Source organism: Ammospiza caudacuta, chromosome 2 (assembly GCF_027887145.1).
Source record: "Ammospiza caudacuta isolate bAmmCau1 chromosome 2, bAmmCau1.pri, whole genome shotgun sequence".
NCBI classification, from domain to species: domain Eukaryota; kingdom Metazoa; phylum Chordata; class Aves; order Passeriformes; family Passerellidae; genus Ammospiza; species Ammospiza caudacuta.
This window is the reverse complement of record NC_080594.1, coordinates 107916428-107937368: the sequence shown is the minus strand read 5'-3', so window position 1 is coordinate 107937368 and position 20941 is coordinate 107916428. Positions and strand designations below refer to the sequence as shown.

Genomic DNA, 20941 nt, shown 5'->3' with positions numbered 1-20941 from the left:
GCCATGAAAAAAAAAGGGTCAACCCAAAAATGAGCTGGGAATGCTTCTGGAGCATGGACCAGAGAAGAAGTTTTGCATTACCAGATATGGGAAAACAGCAGAAGAAAAGTAAAGATGAGTCACATTCACCTAAATTAACTGCTGTCCTCTGTCCATAGTGAAATCTATATTAACAGAGGAGTAAACTAGTTGATTAAAAAATGACAACTGGATAAAAAATTATTGAGAAAATACTTTTTAAAAATTACATCTATGGAATGTGGCTCAGATTTTGCCTACACATAGACATGGGCTAAGTCTGAATTTTATAAATAATTATTCTGGAGTCACCACCACTGCTGATGTCAAACCTCTGTCCAGATGCCAACTATTACTGAAATTGCTCCCTGAGCTTGCACTAAAACCAAAGTGAGCAACAAAAGCTGGGGATGCTTTCACAGGCAGAAAATAGTGGCACTGCAAGTGCCAGACAGTCCAGCCAACTGTGACCTGCACTGACACTTGTGCACAGGGCTCTCCCAACTCACCCCGTGGGCAGCTGCTCCCATCCAGGGCAACAGGCTGAAAACTAGCAAAAATGGTGATGAGAGCCCAAAAAAAGCAAAATGAGCTTTTCTCTTGGATGTGAATTCGAACGTGCTGAAGTCCAACATCATTCTGCAAAGAGATTTTGGTGCAGTGCCCTAGTGATAGCTGCTGGGTACAGATTACCCAGTTCTTAAATTGTCAATCTGCAGTGAGGGGACAGCAGGTATCTTACCTGAAATGAGAAGGCTGTTAAGCCACTGAACCCTGAGGTGCAGCATTCAGGTGACCAGTGACTGGTCAAAGCCCCAGGGGACACAAAGAGATGCTGGTTCTCCCCCAGCTGTCTGATCACCACTATAGGGGATGTGCAGCTGCTCTGAGATCCCGCAGGACCGTCTGTAGGGTATTAGCCAATTTTTTTTACATGTTTCACAAGACTCTAGCACAAGAATTGAGTAGTTCTGATGGTTGCAGAATCAAGGGCAACAACCCATCTCCACCCATCTCCCCAGCTCAGGGCTGAACTGTGCAAAGTCACGGCTGTGCCCAGAAAAGTACTCGCCACAACGCTGAAAAATATATCGTGAATATGGACTGAGATAAAACGCTGTGAGGCTCACAAGGGGAATCATGCGCCAGTTCATGACCTCTAAACGGCACCATGCATTTCCCCACTGCCTGGTACCGAGGCATCCCACCTTCCCTAATGCCCAGCTGTAGGACTTTTGTCCACAGGACCACAGTCCTGAACGCTGGGCGGGGGGGGAGAGAAGGACCTCCCCCCTCCTGGGGGAGGAATGAGTCTAAATCACATCTCTTGAAGACCAGTGGTCGCCTGTGTTTCACTCTCCTGCGCGCTCGGGTGTGGGGCGCTTCAGAGCCTGCCGTTCTCTGCGGCTGACCCGGGCTTAGCCAGGAGCTGTGGGCATCTCACTCCCACAGCACAGAGCCAGGGGGAGCACGGGGCCGGAGCGCCAAGCACGTCGAGGAACGGGGAGGAAACTCCAGCAAAAAGCTGGGATGGCAGGCAGAGGAAATACAGTTTCTGTACTTCCCTACAGAAAGCTTCTACACAAGCCTTTTTCTTCCGCATAGACACTGATAAATCGAATTGTGATATCTATAGTAGATAGCGATAAATAAGGATTTTCAGTAGTTGTTATCGTTTTCTTCTCCATTGCAAAGAGAGTAAAAAATAAACAACAACCAGCTTGTGTAAAAGCCTGGGGATGGGCTGCGGCTGCGGCTCCACCCATGCGCAGGGCTGGCAGGGAGCGGGAACCCAGCGGAGGGTTCCCGACTTCAGCAGCCGGTACCGAGGGTTGCGGGATGCGCCGGGGACGGGATGGGTACCGACTGCTCACGGACCAAAAGCTGCCGTGCGCTCGGTCCATGGGTCACAGCCTTGTGTCGCCGGTGGCCGCCGCAGCGAGGGCAAATCCTCCCCAGCCGAGACAGACGCTATTCCCAGCGAGGTGAACAGTTTCTCACCTGGTCTTGAACCGACCCTGCACATTTCCAACCACAACGCCTGTAACAGAGCTTCGCCCTGTCTTCGCCCTAAGATCAAACACCTCTCCCCAAGCCTGACAGCGCACTGCCATTTTGTAGCCACATCCCCTCGCAAGGAAGGTTTCGCGGGGGAGCGCTCCCAACGACGGGGCTCTCCGTAACGCGAAAGAAAGATGAACAGGGAGAAACAGTGACAAGCCCAAAGCCCACTGCAAACGCCGTTCCCGGGCGGCCTGGGCAGGTGCGGCAGAAGGGTGTGCGCTGGTGCCGCAGCCGTCGGGCGGGGGTGCCGCGGTGTCCCGGCCCCGCTGCGCGGCAGGCGGAGCAGCGCGGAGAGCTGCGCACCTGCCCCGCGCTCCCGGGCCAAGCGGGGCCGGCACCGCCCCCGCCGGGGCCGCCCGCTCGGAGGGCAGACGGCGAGGGGGACACCCCGGGCCAGCCGGAGGGTCCCGGGCAGTGCACGCCTGGGAACGGGGGGCTTGCACAGAGGGCCGGTCCCGGCAGCGGCAGCGCTTCCGCTGCTCCTTCCCGGCAGGGCCCGAGCGGAGCCGGGCGCGGGTGGGTGCGAGGCCGCTCCCTGGGGAGAAACTCATCGCGGAGACTCCGGGTGCGAGGAGCCGGACGGATATTTTTCTGGCAGCGGCAGCCGAGGGTGTTAATGTAGGCTGGCTGGAGTGAAATAAGGCAAATATTTCTGTTTGTGCCCTCCTGCCTCTCTCAGCACCGGCTGTCAGTCCCCGGGCTTGTTATCCGTACAAGGTATCAGTTTGTTTGGCTGAGCTCAGCAAGGTTTTCTTCTCAGAGCAGAACTATAATTGCTATAATTCTACTGTATCATTTGGATCATTGCAGTATTGTTGTTTTCTCTCTCTCGTTCTCTCCCTGTAATACTGCCATAACGCGCTCCAGTGTTAAATTAGCAGGTTGCAGGGGGAAGGGAAGAAAAGAAGGCGAGGGAGAGACCATAAATGACTAAAAGTTTGTTTAAAAGAATAAATAAAGCAACAAAGTGAATTGGCAGAGGAGAGCTCGCATCGCAAAGCATTTTTGCCTGCGAACGGGAGTACTGCGGGCCCGCCCCACGCCCTGGGCTGGCCGGGGCCGCGTTTCCTCCGGCAGGGCCCGCCGGGGCGCCGGGAAGTGGGGAAGGGGAGGCCCCCCGAGCAGGCTCGGGCACGGGGAGACAGGGACCGGGGCGGGGACGGAGTGAAAACAAGCTGCAGACGGCTGGAAGGCCGCAGCACGGCTGGCTGCGCTCCGCCCGTCCCCGACAGCCTGGAGCTCCCTCCCGCCGCAGCCCCGGCTCGCACCGCCGGCAGCCACCGGAGGGTCTCGGCGCTGCGGAAGCCCTCGCAGATGCCGCACCGAAGGTCCCCCGTGCCCTCCGGCTGTCGCCTGTGCCGCGGCGGGTCCGGTTCCCCCCTCGGGCAGGCAGCTCTGCCCGTCCCCGCTCCGCCGCTCGCAGTGTCTCGGCTCGCCCGCAGCAGCTTGGCCGGAGCCCGGCAAGGCAGCGGAGGGAAGGCAGATGCGGGCCGGGCTCCCCGGCTGCCGGAACGCCGCTCCCGGCCCGGTGCTACCCGCGGCTCCGCGCAGCTTCTCCCGGGCAAGCCCCGGCAGGGAAGCCCGGTGGAAAAGTCGCGGTGGAACCGCCCGGCACGGCCAGGGCGAGAGCAAGAGGCGGCAGCCCCTCTGCTCGCCGAGCCTCGCCAAGGGCACCCCTGGGTATTCCTGTCTTTTTTTTTCTTGGTTGACTGGTTTGGGATTTGGGGTGGATCTTTTTTAGTTACTGAGTTAATGAACTAATTGCCACTCCTGCCGGGGATGGCAAAAGCTCCCTAGAGCTGAGCACCGAAGGCAAACGGGGCAGCTTTGCGTACCCGGCCCAGGGTACGGATCGCGGGGCCCGCCGGCCGCGCACGTCGGGGCGCTTCCCGCTGGCGTCGCCCGGCCTGCGGATCGGGGGGAAACGAAGAGGGTGAATGAGGGGTAGGAGCCCCGAGGGGCCCCGCTCCCAGGGAGGGGACGACTCTGGGTTTAACATTTGTCCCCTGCGCACGCACCTTTAGGGCTTGGAAGTGTGTGCGTGTGCGCCCTCGGGCGTGGGCATAGCCAGAGCGGCGTTGAGCCCACGCCAGCACGGACACAAGCACGCACTCTCTTATTGTTTATCTTAATTATCTCTGGTTAATTAGGAGAAATCAGTTCCGCACGGCAGTTGTAGCATGAACAGGGAAAATTGAGCTGTCTCCGCTTCGGTGCTCGGGGCTGGGCATCACCCGAACGAGAGGACGGGTTATCTGTGGTGACCGGGAGCAGTTTCTCCGACGTGTTTGTGCTTGCGGGAGTCCGAGAGTAGGAGCGCACACATGAGCGGGGACGGGCAGAGCTGTACCGTGCCCATCAAAACTGAGCCCAAACTGACCGGATAGGGAGCCTGAACTTGTGACCGCCCAACAGGGAAGCGAAAGGAGGGAGCATAAAAAGAGGTTTTCGGGTCCCGAAGCGGCGTGGAAAGCGCCAGCGGAGGGGAGATGTTTGTGCGGAGAAAGGCGGAGGCTGTCAGGGCAGGCAGGGGGCTGCCGGACAGCACCGCACCGGGCTGCGCGCCCTGCCCTGCCCTGCCGGGGGGAAACTCTTCCCAGCTCCCGCACTCCGCCGGTCGGTCCCGGCCGCTGCCGCGGAGAGCGCCGGGCGCGGACGCGGCGTTTCAAACAGGGCGAGCGCGCGGCCCCGCGCAGCACCGCGCCCAGACGGAGCTGCCCGCGGGAAAACGCGGCGCGGATCCCCCGGCGCCGCCCACGCCATCCCGCCCGGGAATTGCCGGGGGCGAAGGAGGGGTCGGGCGGGGAGAGAGCCGCCGTCGGGGCGGGGGGGGGGGGGTGGGGACGGAGGAAGGCGTGCCGCGGGAACTCCGCCGCCGCCCATCCCGGACGCCCCCGACGGCTCCCCCGAGCGGGTCCCCGCCGGCTGCCGCCCCCACGGAGCGGGGGCGGAGCGCGGCGGGCGGGGCGGGGCCGGGGGCAGCGCGGCGACTCGGGGCGGGCGCCGATCCGGGGCGGTCCGAGCCGGGCTTTGCCGGGCGCCGTCTGTCGGTGGCCGCCCGGCCTCCGGCGGGAGCCAATCAGGGGGCGGCTGCCCGCACGTGGAGCCGAGGGGACTCAAGAGCGCCGCGGCCGCCGCTCACTCCCCCCGTGACGGGCGTCCCGGCGGCACCGGGCAGCGCCGCGGGGGCGTCCGCGCCGCCGCTCCCGCCCCGGCCCCACGGCTCGGCCCCGCTGCCGCCGCCATGAGCGGCCCCTACCCGGAGGAGAGCTGTGCCGAGCGCCCCGAGTGCAAAAGTAAATCGCCAACTTTGCTGTCCTCCTACTGCATCGACAGCATCCTGGGCCGGCGGAGCCCCTGCAAGGTGCGGCTGCTCGGTACCGCGCCCACCCTGCCCGCCATCGCCGCCCGTCCTGACGCTGACAAGGCCGCGCAAGGTAAGCCCCGCCGTCCCATCCCGCTCGTCCCGTCCCTTTTCCCCGGATCGGGCAGGCCCGGCTGTGTGTCCCCCATTCCCCGCACAGCCTGCGGCTCTGCTCCGGCCCCGGTCCCCGCCCGCACCGCACGGCCGGGCGCCGCCTCGGAGCTGCGGTCGCTGTTATCCCGTTACCGTGCTTGTTAGCGGCTGCTTTGCTGCCAGGAAGCGCGGCCAGAGCCGTGCCCGGAATTCGTCACAATTCTTTCCCTGGGGGTCGGGTACCGGCGCTTTAGGCTGCTCTTACTTTCGATATGGGTGTAATTTTAAAAGCCGAAATAATCGGTGCGAGATGCGATCCGTGTGGGGGAAAAGCCTGGCCCGTTCGCATTAAAACCTGTAACGGGTTTCGGCCAGCGAGCCGGGGCCGCGCCCGGCAGCAGCCGGGGCAGTAATAACGGGCCGCCGGCAGCCGCCGCCCCCGGCCCAAGTTGGGAGCAGCCCCCTCCGGAGCCGCGGGGAGCCCGGATGGGCAGCTCCTATGGGCGGCCTTGCTCCCGCTTTTCCCGGCGTACACTGCCGGGCGGGATTCTTTCCTACAAAACCAAAACTACACTTGGGGAGGGGGGAACAAAACAAAAAAAAAAAGCCAGCGGAGGACTCCCGGGCCGCCGGGCGGGCGCAGCGGGACCAGCGCTGCCCCGCCATGTGGGATGTGGTCCGGCACTGACCGCTGTCGGAAATGTGCCGGGGCAGGCCCGGGGCTGCCAGAGCCCCCGCAGCCTGTCCGGGGCTCAGCGGCCGGGAGGAATTTCTTCCCTGGCTGGGAGCAGCGGTGCGGGCCGGGCCCGGCCTGAGGGACGGGGTAGGAGGTGGAAAATGGTGCACGAAGGATGGCTGAGGGACTGGACTCTTGCCCTGAGCTCTATTCGCGTAGATCCTACTGACCGTGTCTTTCCTTCTCTCTCCCTTTCTTTCTTTCTTTCCTCCGCACCCTTCTCCCCGCCACGCCTGCCCGCTCCGTCCGACTGCTGCGGCCGTCTACGCCACTTTCATGGCTTAGGGTCCCCTAAGGCCAGTCCCCCCTTCGAGCCGGCCGAGCTGCACCTTCCCCCCAAACTGCGCCGGCTTTACGGGCCGGGCGGGGGCCGGCTGCTGCCACCGCGGGCGGCGGGGCCGCGGGGGGACCGGACGGAGGGGCGACCGGAGGGGGGCGCGGGCCCCGTGCCCGCTGCCGCCCCGTGGGACACGCTGAAGATCAGCCAGGCGCCCCAGGTCAGCATCAGCCGCAGCAAAAGCTACCGTGAAAACGCGCCCTTCGTGGCGCCGCCGCCCGCCCGGGACGAGCTGGGCAGCCCCGCCGCACACGTCGAGGAACGGCCGGGCCCTGCCGCGTCGGCCGCTGAGGAGGAAGAGGAGGAAGAGGACGAAGAGATGCTGGAGGAGGACGAGGACGAGGAGGAAGAGGAGCTGGAGGACGACGAGGAGGAGGAGCTGCTGGGCGAGGACGGCGGGGCGCTGCTGAAGGATGCCCGCCGGGGCGCCACCGCGGCCCCCGGGGCGGAGGGCGGGGATCTGTCCCCCAAGGAGGAGCTGCTGCTGCACCCCGAGGACGGCGAGGGCAAAGACGGCGAGGAGAGCGTCTGCCTCTCGGCCGGCAGCGACTCCGAGGAGGGGCTGCTCAAGAGAAAGCAGCGCCGCTATCGTACCACCTTCACTAGCTACCAGCTGGAGGAGCTGGAGAGGGCCTTCCAGAAAACCCACTACCCCGACGTCTTCACCAGGTACCGGCGCCGGGGCCCCGGCCGAGCGCGGAGCGAGCGAGCCCCGGGGGAACGGGATGGGCTGCAGTGCGCTGTACCCCCGGCCCCGGCGGTGAATCCTGCCTCGGGCACCCCCGGGCTGGAGGAGACGGGGAACGGGGCCGGGTTCAGGGGGGCCCCGGGGCCGGCAGAGCCCGGGCAGGCCCGCCCCAAGGCCGCCGCCGGGCGCTATTTTTACCGCTGCCCACCCCTCCTCTCACCGCGGCGCTCCGGGATCGGTTTCGCGCTGCTCGTGGGCTGGAGCCCGGCCCGGGGAAGCCCCGGCAGCGGCAGAGATCAAAGCGCCGCTGCCTAAAAATACCGGCCCGGCACGTCGGGGCCTCTTGGTGCCCGGAGTTGCCCCCAAGGAGCCCAGGGGGGCCCAGCCCGGCTCTGTTCACACTGTTGGGGACATTTTCCCGTTGAAAATGGGAGCTCGGTGATGGCGGGTCTGGCCAGCGGCTCCCCCGCGGGAAGCGCAGGCAGGGAGAGAGGCAGAGCCGCCAGCCCTCTCCTCGGCGCTGACCGAAAATTGCAGCTCCCCACTCCCGCCTTAAGGCTAGAGGGGGATCGAGTCCCCAGAATCGCACTTTTCGATCCCGAAGACCCTCCCGGTTTCTCGTTTGTTTTGCCCGGGGGTTTGGGTTCGGGGCAGCGTTGGAACAGGAGTGTTCACGGGGACATTTTTTTTTTTTGCGTGGACCTTGGAGCCGCGCATCGCCCGCGGCGCTCACCTCGGGGCGCCGCCTGGCCCGGCCCCGGGAGCGGCTGCCCGGGCTGTGTATGGACGTACCGCTGTTTTTTCGTTGGTGCTTTTTTACGGCTTTGGGTTTTGATTCAGGGCTTTTCACGCCCTGAGGGCGCGGGATTCCGGCCGCGGCAGGGTCCCAGTTGTGCTGGGAATGCTCCTCTCTGGGACACGGAGCTGATGAGCCATTTTCCAGTGCCTGTTTTCCGATTTACCTTAATTGTGGCAATGTGAACCTCCGTGTGGAGCTTCCCGGCTGCCGTCCCCTACACGGCAGCTGCGGCTGGCAGTGACCGAGTTTGGGGAGCGGCGGGGAGGGAATGCCAAACCCTAGAGTCAGTCCCAAGAGGCGCCCGGCTCGGCGGCCGGAGCCGGGCCGAGGGCGGCAATAGGCGCTGTCCGCCCGCGGCCCGGCCCCGCCAGCCTCGGGCACCGGGATTTCGGGCGCGGGCGATTGGAGGTGCCCCGGGCTGACGGCGGCGTCTGTGTCTCCCCCAGGGAGGAGCTGGCCATGAGGCTCGATCTGACAGAAGCCCGAGTGCAGGTGAGTGCCAGCGGCGGGACCGGGACCGGCGGCGCCCGGGGAAGGGTGGCCTGGCCCCGCCAGGGCCGAGCCATCGGCTGGCGGATCCCCGTGTGGTTAAACTCAGGGCTCCCGGTTCCGTTGTTAGAAACCCGCTCGGCCGCAAGTCGGGTATTTGGCTGCCATCAAATCTCCAATCGGGCTTCATAAAAGCCCACTTAGTGCTAGAACAAACAGGGCCATTTGAAGGCGAAATGTTGTTTGATTTCCTCTCCGCCTGCACAAGGAGCTGGCTAATGCTATTTGATTTCCCATTTTTGATAGCAATAAGCCTGCATTGATCTAATAGTGAGTGAGTGCAATGCTATTAAAGGTGTTTGCCGCCCCATACCAGAGTGCATTTCCGAACCCGGGTCTCATAACCAAAGAGACGATAAACATTGGGATGCCCTGATTGCCAACAGAAAACAGATGTCTCTGGGTTTGAAGCTGAGCAAATCACTTTACAGTTAAAATCGGGCGCTGATAAAGCATAATAAATTCCATATGGCTCATTTAATACACAACAGCTTCTCGCATTAGAGGGGCTAATGATGAGATTTGTCCCCTCCTTTCTGTTGACACATTTCTCCATTGTCAAACAGAGATGTGACAGCAAATCAGTATTTTCAGCTCAGGGGAACAAGTCGTGGGAAAGTTAAATAACTTTTTTAACAGAAAGACACCCCCTTTCTTTCTCCTCTATTCATGGCAGAAGATGTAATTAAGTGAATATGAATTATGAGAGTCCCTTCGTTTACCTTTGGGTCTACTCAGACTTATTAATTCAATAAGGGGGAATTGTAGTGAGGACAGCTTGCTAATTGAGTTTTAGCGGGGAGGAGAGACACTCCCTCCGTGCCAGGCTGTTGCCTTCCTCACGAGCACAATGCCTCTTCATCGTGGGTGCCCGGAGAGGCGTGCGTGGAGATCAATTCCCGCTGAACAACTGCAGGGAGACTCGCAGCGCTGCTGCCTTCCGGGAAAGAAGGGTCTCATACTGAGCTTACAAAGCCCAGCATTACAAGGAAAACTCTGCCCACACCTGTCCCAAAAGATTTACAAGCATCTCTCTCTCAAAGTCTCTGTCTGTAGGTGCGTGTGATAGCCCCACATTTGGTTATTAACGGAATATTTTATTTTCCTTTGAAATACGGTTTATTTTCCTCTACCTCTCTCCTGCTTTAAGCAGTTTTATTTCACGATTCTTGCTTTGTGGGAGGGGTAAAAGAAAGAAAGGACGGCAATGCCATGGCATCCTAACTAACGTTCATAAAATAGATTTTAAAAGGGCAGCCTTGAAATCTATATTTGTTGCTTTGGTTGCCTCACAAATTATTTCTTCGTTTGCGATATCAGTGAAATTACGATTTTTTCCCTCTCTTTAAATCTGAAGGGGAAAAAAAAAAGTCTACGATCCCCAAACCATATAATTTGTAAATATGCCCTTTAACGAAAAAAAGAAAAAGAGTCGCGGTGTGGGTGTGAGTGCGGAATAATTCCCGCGTAGTCCCCTTGGGAATTCATACTGCCGCTGCTCCAGCGCAGCGGGAGCCGCCTCCCGCTCCGCTCTCTGCCCGCACCGCCGCCCTGCGCCCAGGTGTGCGGGGTGCGGAGCGCGGAGCTGCTGCGCCCCTCCGGGAGCCGGGGCCCGCCGCAGGGCCGGGGCTAGCACCGAGAGCCGCGGCTCGGCCCCCGGCGTGGGTCGGCCCGGCCCGGGGCTCGGCGCGGCACCGGCACACGTGAGCCCTTGGGGCGATCCCGCTTCGGGGGCGGCGGAGGAGCGGTGGCCGTCGGGCCGGTGCGGGGCTCCTGCGGGGCTCGCCGCTCCGAGGGCGCGGGCAGGCGTATTAAAACCGGTTTTTCTTTTGGCTTTCAGGTATGGTTCCAGAACCGTAGGGCTAAGTGGCGGAAGAGGGAAAAGGCTGGGGCTCAGACACACCCCCCAGGTTTGCCTTTCCCTGGTCCCCTGTCAGCAACTCACCCCCTCAGTCCATACCTTGATGCTAGTCCTTTCCCTCCTCATCACCCAGCTCTAGACTCCGCCTGGACCGCCGCCGCCGCCGCGGCCGCCGCCTTCCCCAGCCTGCCGCCGCCGCCCCCCGGCTCCGCGGCGCTGCCCCCCGGCGGGACCCCGCTCGGCCTCGGCACCTTCCTGGGCGCGGCCGTGTTCCGCCACCCCGCCTTCATCAGCCCCGCCTTCGGCAGGTACCGCCCGCCCCTCCCCGCGCACCGGCACCGCGCTGTCCTGAGGCGGGGGCGCCGGGCTGAGCGCGGCCCCACACGGGACCCGCCGCGCGCGGCCGCCCCGCCGTTCGAACTTGGAGCGCCTCGCAGCCGGCGCCCATTGGGCGCCGCGCGGGTCACGTGCTTCCGCCGCGGCCGCTCATTGGGCGGGGGCGGCTCCCCCGCCCGCCCCCCGCGCGGCCGCGGGTTCCCCGTGGGGGCGGCCGGGCCGGGGCAGGGCCCCGCGGGAGCCGCCCGCGGAAAGCCGCGCTCCCCCTCAGAGTTAAACCCTTGCGTGGGTTTCCCTTCGTGCACCCGTGGCCTCTGCTTTGCTCGGGGCGGAGGTTGCCGCTATTTGGCCAGTCGTGATGAGCAGGAGCCGCGGCATCCCGGGTGCCCTGAGCCGCTCCGGCCGCGGGGGGACCGTCACGGACGGATTTTTAGCCGCGGGCATGAGTGGGGCTGAGCAGCTTCCACAGGTTCGCGTCGGGACAGCTCCCGCGGGAGGTGCGGGCAGCGCCGGGCGGCCCCGGCGGCGCTGCTCGGGGAACGGGGGGAGCGAGCGCTGCCTGCCCGGGACCGGGGGCTTCCCCTGCGCATCCCCAGCCACTGCCCACTGCCGCCTTGACTGTGGCAGTCGGGGAGGACCAGGCTCAGCGATTTTTCCTCCCTTTTTTAATTTTTTTTTTTCCCCAAAAAAATCTTTAGCCTGCCCGCCGTCGGGTGTTTCCAGCGGGTGTCTGTTCCCTCGCGTCCGCGCTCGGTGGGGAGGAGGCGAGCGGGCCCGGCGCTCCCGGCGCGGCGGTGACGGCCGTGTGTGCTTCCCTTGCAGGCTCTTTTCCACCATGTCCCCCCTGGGCAGCGCCTCCAGCGCCGCGGCGCTGCTGCGGCAGCCGGCGCCGGCCGCCGAGGGCGCGGTGGGCTCGGCGGGGCTGGGGGACCCGGCCAGTGCCGCCGCCGACCGGCGGGCGTCCAGCATCGCCGCCCTGCGGCTGAAGGCCAAGGAGCACGCCGCCCAGCTCACCCAGCTCAACATCCTCCCCGGGAACAGCACGGGGAAAGAGGTGTGCTAAGGCACGGCTGCCGGCCGCGGGGTGCGGGATAGGGTTTTTTTAGGGGGGAGAGAGAAAAAGAGGGGGAGAAGAGGAGAGTAAATACGCGAATCAATAAAGGTCACCTCAGACAGCATGAAGCAAGACCAAACGTGGGGAAAAATAATGGTGATTTTTAAAGAAAAGAGGACCAGCAGCTGAGACTGTCGTAGGTCCTCAAGTTAGGAACTTGGGGAAAGTGAATGCCTCTCGCATCATCCCTCACACGAGTGAAACGACACTTAAAACCTCCTGAATGAGTAACTCCTTGGCTGGTACATTTCTTAAATGTACGACCTGTCCATTTCCTCTATGAACATTAGGGGGAAAAAAAAGAAAAAAAAAAAAGAAAAAAAAAGAAAAAAAAAAAGGAAAAAAACCCTAATAAAAGTTACTATATATTAGCGTTTCGTACACTAAATATTTTTCCTTCTGTTTATCTGGCAAGATAAAAAAAAAGAAAGAAATAGAATTGTAATTAAGAAAGTGAAACAAAAAACAATAGAGAAGCTAAGAGAGGGGGGAAAGCTACCCACATCTTCTTAAAATAGCATCCTAGGATGTCAAGTTGGTCAGTTAGAAGCGCTGGGGAACTATTTTACAAGTTGCAACAAGCTGCATATGCTAACCAAGGATGCTGACAGTGCAAACTGAAAGTAAATTTGATGCTGTAAGATAACCAGTGCACTTAGGGGAAAGGGTATATCTTTTTCTTGTTATATTCTTTATCACTACACCAACCAAGGTTTTTATATCAAACCAAAGCGAAATACACTGCTAGAATATGGACTGTTTAAGTCACTAAACTGTGATTATTAATTCTGTACATACCATTGTTATAAAAAAAAAGAACAGAGCTTTGTATATTTGAAAAGTTATAAAACAATTGCACTCAGTGTAGTGTTGTAAAAGTTTGTCATTCTGTAGATTCTTACTGTGTTGTAGATATAATAGGGTTCCTAGACAAATATTTATGTACAAACTCTTTATTTAACTTATTAACTGTAGAGGTTTCTGAAACCCTCAAGAGGCGATGGTACAGTACTTTTTCGTGTAATGTCGTTATTGTTAACACTTTTCCTTACTATCCGGTGGAGAAGTGCCACGTTCAGAAAATAAACAAAAAAAAATATGTTTAACAAAAAAAAAAAAAAAAAAAAAAAAAAAAAAAAAAAAAAGACATCAAAAGAGAATAAGAAAGCCCTGCTGTCCTTGCGGGGGCTGCGGGGCCAGGGACCAGTCTCAGGGTCCCCCCGCGGGCCGGGCCGGGGTGGGCGCGGGTGGCTCGGCCGGGGCCGGGAGTGCCGGGGCCGGGCGGGAGGTGCCGCAGCCCCGTTTGCGAGCGGATCGCGGGGCGCTGGGGCACCCAGGGCCGGGCCTGTCCGCGCTGTGCCGCGGGCACCGTGGCGTGTCCCCTCCGCGGCTCGGGGCCGTCCCTTGGTGGCAGCGGTGCCACCCTCGGGGAGCCGCCCCACGCTGCCCGGGCGGGCACGGGACAGCCGCTGCCGAAAGGCGGGAGCGGGGGAGAAAATCTGGAATTTTGGGGAGCGCTTGGCCGCCCCCGCGCCTTTGGGGTTACAAAAGTTTCTCCGCGCCTGCCCCTTCGTTCTCCTAGAGGTGACCTTCTTTTCTTCCCTCTTCCTTTATTACTCCCCGGGTGGTTTTCTTACTCCTCTTTTTTTTTTTTTTTTTTTCATATTGTTGTTGTTTTTTCTTCTCTTTTTTTTTTTAATTTTTTTCCTTTTTTTTCGGGCGCAGCGGTCCCGTGTGCCCATTCCCCGGAGCCGAGATGCGGGCAGCCCCGGCCGCTCCCCGCGCTCCTTCCCCGGCCGCGATGACTCCTGATCCCCCCGACCAAGCCCCGGGCCCCGGACGGGCCGTCGGAGAGCCGGGGTGTGCGGTTCATTCTTTGGGTGCTTTGGTCCAGTCTCGGCAGCGCTCACAGCGGCGGCCGGGCCCAGAGAGGAGCCCGAGGGCAGCCCGAGAGGAGCCCGGCCCGGCGGGCGGCCCCGGCTCCGGGAGGCGCCAGCACCGCGCGTGGGAGCCCCCGCGACCCTTCCCCGCAGCTCCCCCCTCCACTCACGGCATTTCACATCCCACACCCCGGTACCCCGCCCGCCCCCAGCCGTATTTTTGAGTTCTAAAACCCACCATATGCGCGCAAAAAAAATTTATGGGAAAAATAAGGCTTGTTCCTTGGACGTTATTAACGGTGCAGCCTGAAATATACATTTTTGCCTCAAAGAAAAGGGAATCATTATCAAGCCATTAGGCATTAAGAAATGTCATTCAGTCATTTTTATTCATTCTGCTGAAATCTTCGTAAAAGCCCGAATCATACTTCTGCAAGCAGCAATTTTGTTAATCCAGGGGGTTATTACTCTGGTCCCTTATTAGGATCTATACTGCTGCCAAGCAATCCTATAACCTTCTCAAAAGAAGTTTACCTCCGTGTTATAAAACCAGTAGTGGTATTTATACTGTGCAATAATTAGTGTATTACCTGAATCCACTAACAGGTTCATTTTATCTCCGCACAAAACCCCTAGTCTGCTTATAGAAAGCTTGTGCCTCCTTTGGTGCTGTTAAAGTGGTGAAAGAGTGAATGAAGGCTGGTAGCACTTTCTCCTTTCGCCGTGCCTTAATTCCCATCTCTTTTTGCTCTCATCCAATTAGTGCAGTGTATTAAGCGGTTTATCATCTCATAGTCAGCTATTGAGAGAAACAAGGCGAACACTTTGCAATAGAGCCTGCTCTCCTTTGACACCCTCAGGTACTTACATATTCCACTGTGCTATGAATAATAGAGGAAGAATAGAGCGCTAATTCCCTCATCAAAGAATGCCTTGTCTGCTGCTTTGCTCAACAACACCATTCTGATCAAAAGAAAAGCAATAAAGCTTAGCATAACAAAACGAAACCTACTTATTAGCTTAGTGGTTAAATTAATGCAGAGCCGCTGCTATTCAAAACCAAGGTTTGAAAACAGCCTCCAACAACCTGATAATGCTGCCTTCGGGATGAAGGAATTTTAATCTGAAATTTGAAGCTGGCACAGATGAGTTAATCTATTAAACTGCTATAAGGAGGGTGCGGGAGAACTATTCAATTAAGGCACATTTAAGGTGCCCTGCAGAAGACGGGGATGGATTCGAGGGGGAAGATGTGCTCCGCTCCGGCCTTAGAAAACTGCCTTTGGCGGCGAAAAGAGGGATTTTGGCACAGCAGCAGCCGTGTTTGCGGATGGGAATTCTTTTTCATATCGCATATGTCATCAGCGAAACCTGGCCACCGGCTCCATATATCAACACTCCTCTTCCCCAACTGCAAATAAATACAAATAAACACAAACCTTCATTTTAATAGCACGACGTGGGGGAGGGGGATGTGAGGAGGAAAAAGAAGGGAAGGCGATTCAGGCCAGAGCAGCCTCAGAATGCAAACCTCCGAACTTCACTTTTCCCAAATTATTTACAGCGCGGCATTTACCAGCTCCATTTAATATTAAATGCTATAAAGATGATTTTGCGTTTCCCAGCCTTTCCGAGGGGCCAAGACGAGGCACGGTGCCCGGAGCTGATTAGAGAGGGAGAGGGGAGGGGAAAAAAAAAATCCGGTTTTTACTCCTTGCCAAGACTTCAGCTCTGATCTGACCAGCTTTGCTGAGAGGAATCAAAAAAAGCCTCCATTCGGGGTAAAAGCCCTCGTTTGCCATCCTGAACCCCCCAGTGTGGCTGCCGGGGGCTCCGGGGCTGTGCCACTCACAGCTCCTCCGCCTCGGAGCGTGGGGGAACAGCCCCTGGCAGGGCCACTCTGTGCTGCTGCACCCTACACAGTCATTCCACAACACTCTCATTTAATCTAAACATCCCTAAACTTGCAAATTAACAGGCTCTTCAGCTGTAATTATACAGATACATACAAGTGCCACAGGGTCAGGTTACGCCATATCTATCCATTTTATTTGTATACCTAATGTCTGCAGGAGAAGGTCACACTTTTCACTTTCCTAAGGCATTCTACCCAGTAGAATCAGTATATATCAGTAATATCTTCATAATCCTAATTGAGCTGGACACAAAAATTCTAAAAATCTCTGCATGGAACTACAAGAAACCAGGATCTTTTGAAGTTCTGCAACTTCAGTACGGCATCTTGGCAGCAACACCTTCTTTCCAAGACAGACTCCAAATAAAGTCTGTTTTACAATATTAACCCAACTAAACATATTGGGAAGGATCAATAGCTCACCAGGGTGGGACAACACCTGCACAACACCAGAGGCTGCACAGATTCCATTTCCCACTGTAGTGATTCCATGTGAGCAGAAATGAAAGGGTTTAGTTCCAAAAGTTGCTAGGAACATGACTGTGTATTTAGGCATATTCAAACTGACACTACCCATACTGACACACAGCTTCTCCCAAATGCCACTCTGGGGACAAATGAATGTCATAAAATACTCTGAACACAATCAGATACATGAATCCCTACAGTGCCCAACATGTTCATGTTGATCCTCTTACTTTTTCTTCAAACTCCCTTTGTTAATGGCTGTTCATCCTAAAAACAGACACAAAAGCAATTCTGTAAGACCAGGAGAAGTCCAGAGCAATATGACCTAGCATTCATATTTTCAACCATCAGATCATAAAATCAAATTCTCTTTTACTAGAAAACTTTATTTTTTTTTCCTTCAAGTATGAAAAAAACTTTACATTTTACACTGTTTAAGGTTTAAAGGCAATTTTTATAACCTTACATTAATATATCACATTGCAAACTAAACAGTGAACAGAGTACAATATTTTGTGTACAAAAGCATGTACCCAAATTTATTATCTTGTCATACCTGCTTGTCGTTTTATTAGAAGTAAATGAAAAATACAATTTGTTTGTAAAAACTATAAAATCTCCAACACAGTAATTATTACAGAACAGTAACTATGATTTGCTGCTTTCCATTCCCCTGTTATTGGTTACAATGACATCCCAAAAATATTTTTCTCTATCGATTACTTACTTTCAAATACTTTGAAATGAAACACATTTATATCCTCTGCATGAGTGAAATGGGTTTTGTTCATGTGCATGTCTTTACATCCACACAGAAATTTTCAATGTGGCAAAATGCTATGCTTAAAGATGCTTGGAAAGACTCCTAATAAAAAGATGGTCCCTATTTTTAGCATCTCCAGGTTTCAGTGGTTCTTTAATGAATTTCAAAGTAAAGCACCCCTACCTCTGTTCAGAAGGTAATAGGACATTTAAATGCATTTAGGTTTAGTATTGTTTTTAATTGGTATGTTTATGATCAGGAAGAAGATAAACCGTGAAAAGGCAAAACATTAGTGCTCCTACTGAGACCTCTACTAACCTCTCTTCCTGAGAGCACCTCTAGTAAATACCCTGGAGCAAAGTCTAGGATCACTTACATTCCAGCAACTCTCACTGGGAATTATCCAATTAAAGCAGCAATTCCCCCACCCCCTTTTCCTTCATAGGTCTAAATACACAACAAAAAATATTGCAAAAATCAACTACTCCATATTTTAATAACCCTGGTCTCTCAATGAGGAAAAAAAGGAAGATAAAAACACCTTGAATACTTCATATCCACAAGAATCAGACATCCTGTTTTCATCTCCCATTTCTCCTCCTCCAAAGAGACAAGATTATTAAAACATCATTGTACATACTGAAATAGAGTATTGCTGAAGAGATCATTACTGATAAACAAGGGACTGGCCTCCCTCCATTTTTAATCAGTCACTGTCGTTCATTCCTGGGCTCTCCCACAGATCTATCTTCCTATACTGACGGTGAAGAGTTTGCCAAGGTTCACTTCTGAGTAGCCACTCATGGCCAGGCATTTGTCTACGGTGCTCTTCAGTCTTTTGTAGGCCTCAGAGACTTCCCTCCTCAGTTGCTTCTTCTTCAAATACTCTAGAAAAACAAAGATGAAAAACCCAAACACAAAGAGGGATTAAATGACCACAAAAAGACAGGATTTTTGCATTCATTAGACTGTGAATCAAGGTATTTTAAAACGAGGTGAATGTTGTAGATAGCGAAGAGCACATTTGTGGCAAGCTCTCCCACGTTCTGCTGCATTCCCTGCCTTTCCTGCAGGAGCTGGTGAGGGGCCATGGTGAACCCTGGCCATGGAACCAAGGCTGAAGCTCCCTCAGCCCCACCAGCACAGGAGCAGTGGGAAAACTGGAAAGAGCCACCCCTAGTCCAGTTTTGTGATCTAGCCAGAGTGAAATGGGGGCTCACTAAGTCACAGCAGAGAACGTAAGCAATAGTTGGGCTGGGTCTGAAAGGATCCCATTTAAAAGGGGCCTGGTGCCCTCACTTAGTGAGAACTATCCAGAGTCCCCAGGGGTTGGAAGCAGGGAGAGATTCTGACCCAAGGTGGCTTGAGAAGTGAAGGAGATCACAATTCATGTCCAATTCATGTCCCTCATCCCTGCTGTTAATACTGGCACTGGCACAACCTGGGACACACTTATCACCAGTATTGTGAGCTCTCAAATGCACTTTGTGTGCAGGACAGGAATCATGATCCCCAGCACTAGGGAGGCACTGGAAGGAAAAGGGAAGTAGCACAAACAAGGAGAATTCCATGCTATTTTACCCTAAAATGGAGAGAAGATGCCCAGTATCTCAACCAGGAGATGTCAGGTTCACCTGATACATGAATGAAAAGGCTCCCAAATGCTTGATAAGAGATGTCTGAGATACATTTACTCACCTCTACCTTTATGTGTGTGCAAAGTCATGTGCATGAGCCTGTACATATTTCAGCAGCAAAGACCAAAATGTTCTATTTCTGTTAGGGGCTTTTTATCAATTTTTCTGCCATTAAAAAAACCACACCCAAGGGATTTTGTTTGGGTGATTGTCCAGCTTTTCCTTTATAAAAGCTGTGAACAAAGACTAAAAGAGCAAAATATTCCACTACTCCATTATACAGCAATGCCAAGTGGATGCAGATCTGGCACAGTTCTGCTCCTACTTTCCAACCAACTCCACACTCCAGGAACACCAGCTCCTACCCAAAAGCCTGTTCCTGCAATGACACCTTGGAACACTGGAGAGCACACAGACTGTGGAACAGGGTGCCCTCCCAGACAGCTTCCCTGCTCTTAGACTGTCCAGCAGCACCAGGAGAGAACAGCACAGATACTTGCAGGTCAAGATTTGAAGCCACTGAGGTGCAGGGTAAAGCTTGTGAGCCACCAACAACATCCCTTCTATGTTTCATTAGCTTTGCCTCACTTCTCCTTGACACCTTCACAGCCCTCCTGCTCCTTTGAATACATAACAGAGGAAACTCCATCCCTTCTCAAAGAGCTTTTAGTCTACAGCACAAGTTAAGATGAAAAACCAATTGTCTCTAAAAACAGTGGAGTTTATTTAAGAAAAGGTTTTTGGGGAGAGGAACACTGGTTTTCTGAGTCTACGTGTACAAGAGGTGAAATGTCTCATTTTTGTGATAAGTCACACCTCACCTCTGTGATGTGACTGAGAGGAAGGTGTCCCTTCAGACAGCTTCACCTCAGCAGCCAAGGACTGCTACATGAGGAGATGGCAGCGATGGGAGGCATGGTGACAGAAAAAGCTATCACAGTTTTGAGGTTTGTGAAGTTCTCCTCCCTGAGGATTAACAAATATTTCTGCAGAGCCTCAGATGTTGTAATATGAGCTCAGCAGACAAGCTCTGGATACAATACAAACACCAATGTTTTACTGAGAAATTGCCACCTGCTTAGGTTTTCCATATTATTCACAAAGTTCCACTGAAGTTAACTGCTTTGCATGAAGCTATCAACTCTTTAAAAAATTAAATTAAAAATTTAAATTAACAATGCCTGAGTAAGTGAATACATTGATTAAAAGCACTTTGATAAGCACCTTTCATGCATTGTTGTGAAGGAGTCATGTATTGTGTCTGGGCAATAAGCAAACAGAGGAAGATGCCTTGTTGAAGATACCACATTTTTACTGTTACACAGACAGTAGTGACTTAAAGTCTATTAGCAGAATTGGATTTTCCTTAAACTGCAACTCCAATACAACAAAAACTTGATTATGTGAATCTGCTCATTAACAGGCTGAAGTCACGACAGCATAAACACATTTAACGATTCTGAAAGTATTTAGATATAGGGTTAAATTAAACAAACCTTGACAATTGTCTTAACCAGATCCATAAAAACACCAATCCCACTTTGCCACAAACTGAGCTCTCACTTGTTTATGTATTTTCAAGATTAATGATACAGTAAGTGGGTTCACTTGCAACTGCTCACATTAGCCAAACCACGCTCTTTATATCAAGGAACTGTGGAAAATTCCATCCTTGTACCTCAAAACTAGGCCAAAATAGTTTGAAACTTCCTGGAGCTCAGGAGGGTCCAAGGTAAAATACATCAATATGAACAGCTGGCACATGTGAACAGAGCAGGAAGACACATTAATCATTAGAACACTGAGGCAAACAATACACCAGGGCCGAAAAGTAGGGAACAGAAATACAGACCCGTGTACAGCTCCAATTCAGGCTTCAGGGCTCCAGCCATCCCACTAACAGAGCTCCCAGCTCCCCCCAGCATTAAATCTAAACTCCAATTATACACAATAACCCTTCTGACAGTACGCTTCAAACATTTCTTAGATGCAATTACCCTTGTAGAGGCAGGCAGGAAAGGGTGGACTGAAAAAAAAAAAAAAAAGGAGAAATATGAGGGGCCTCGTTGAAGTAATGAGGCCAATTTTAAGTTTCAGTTATAAGAGAATGGGAGCTGGGAGCTCCGGGAGGAGAGGCAGGCAGGGCTGTGTCTGCAGCACCATGCATTTGAATGACACAAGTGCATCTGATGACTGGGGAGAAGAGGTTTAAAGAACTGTAGTAATACAGAGCAGGGGAAGATGAGAGAGGACACAGCTCCTGATGTGTTTACCTCCTTTGCTGATGGGATATTGACTTTTCCCACCAGGTTGGTTAGA

At 54.8% G+C, this 20941-nt stretch overlaps 3 protein-coding genes across 4 annotated transcripts in view; 2 read left to right on the top strand and 1 right to left on the bottom strand.

The window, feature by feature from the left end:
• The first annotated feature begins 1757 nt into the window (after nt 1-1757).
• LOC131572439 (collagen alpha-1(III) chain-like) lies at nt 1758-5235 on the top strand. Its single transcript, XM_058825617.1, has 4 exons — nt 1758-2061; nt 2094-2647; nt 3043-3762; nt 4498-5235. Exons 1-4 carry the CDS (start codon nt 1758-1760, stop codon nt 5233-5235), a joined length of 2316 nt encoding a protein of 771 aa, XP_058681600.1.
• Nucleotides 5236-5326: 91 nt separating this feature from the next.
• Nucleotides 5327-13027, top strand: ARX (aristaless related homeobox). Of its 2 annotated transcripts, XM_058825462.1 has the most exons (6): nt 5327-5519; nt 6561-7281; nt 8546-8591; nt 10489-10558; nt 10643-10817; nt 11668-13027. In XM_058825462.1, exons 1-6 carry the CDS (start codon nt 5327-5329, stop codon nt 11906-11908), a joined length of 1446 nt encoding a protein of 481 aa, XP_058681445.1. In that variant the 3' UTR covers nt 11909-13027. The 2 variants fall into 2 exon arrangements, with proteins under 2 accessions (XP_058681445.1, XP_058681444.1); XM_058825461.1 differs by having other exon boundaries at nt 10489-10817.
• A 3502-nt stretch (nt 13028-16529) lies between these two features.
• Nucleotides 16530-20941, bottom strand: part of POLA1 (DNA polymerase alpha 1, catalytic subunit) — a 184676-nt gene continuing 180264 nt past the window's right edge. Inside the window, 2 exon segments of the mRNA XM_058824903.1 lie at nt 16530-17734; nt 17736-17872. Of these exon segments, the coding sequence (XP_058680886.1) occupies nt 17696-17734; nt 17736-17872 (176 nt within the window). The 3' untranslated portion in view covers nt 16530-17695.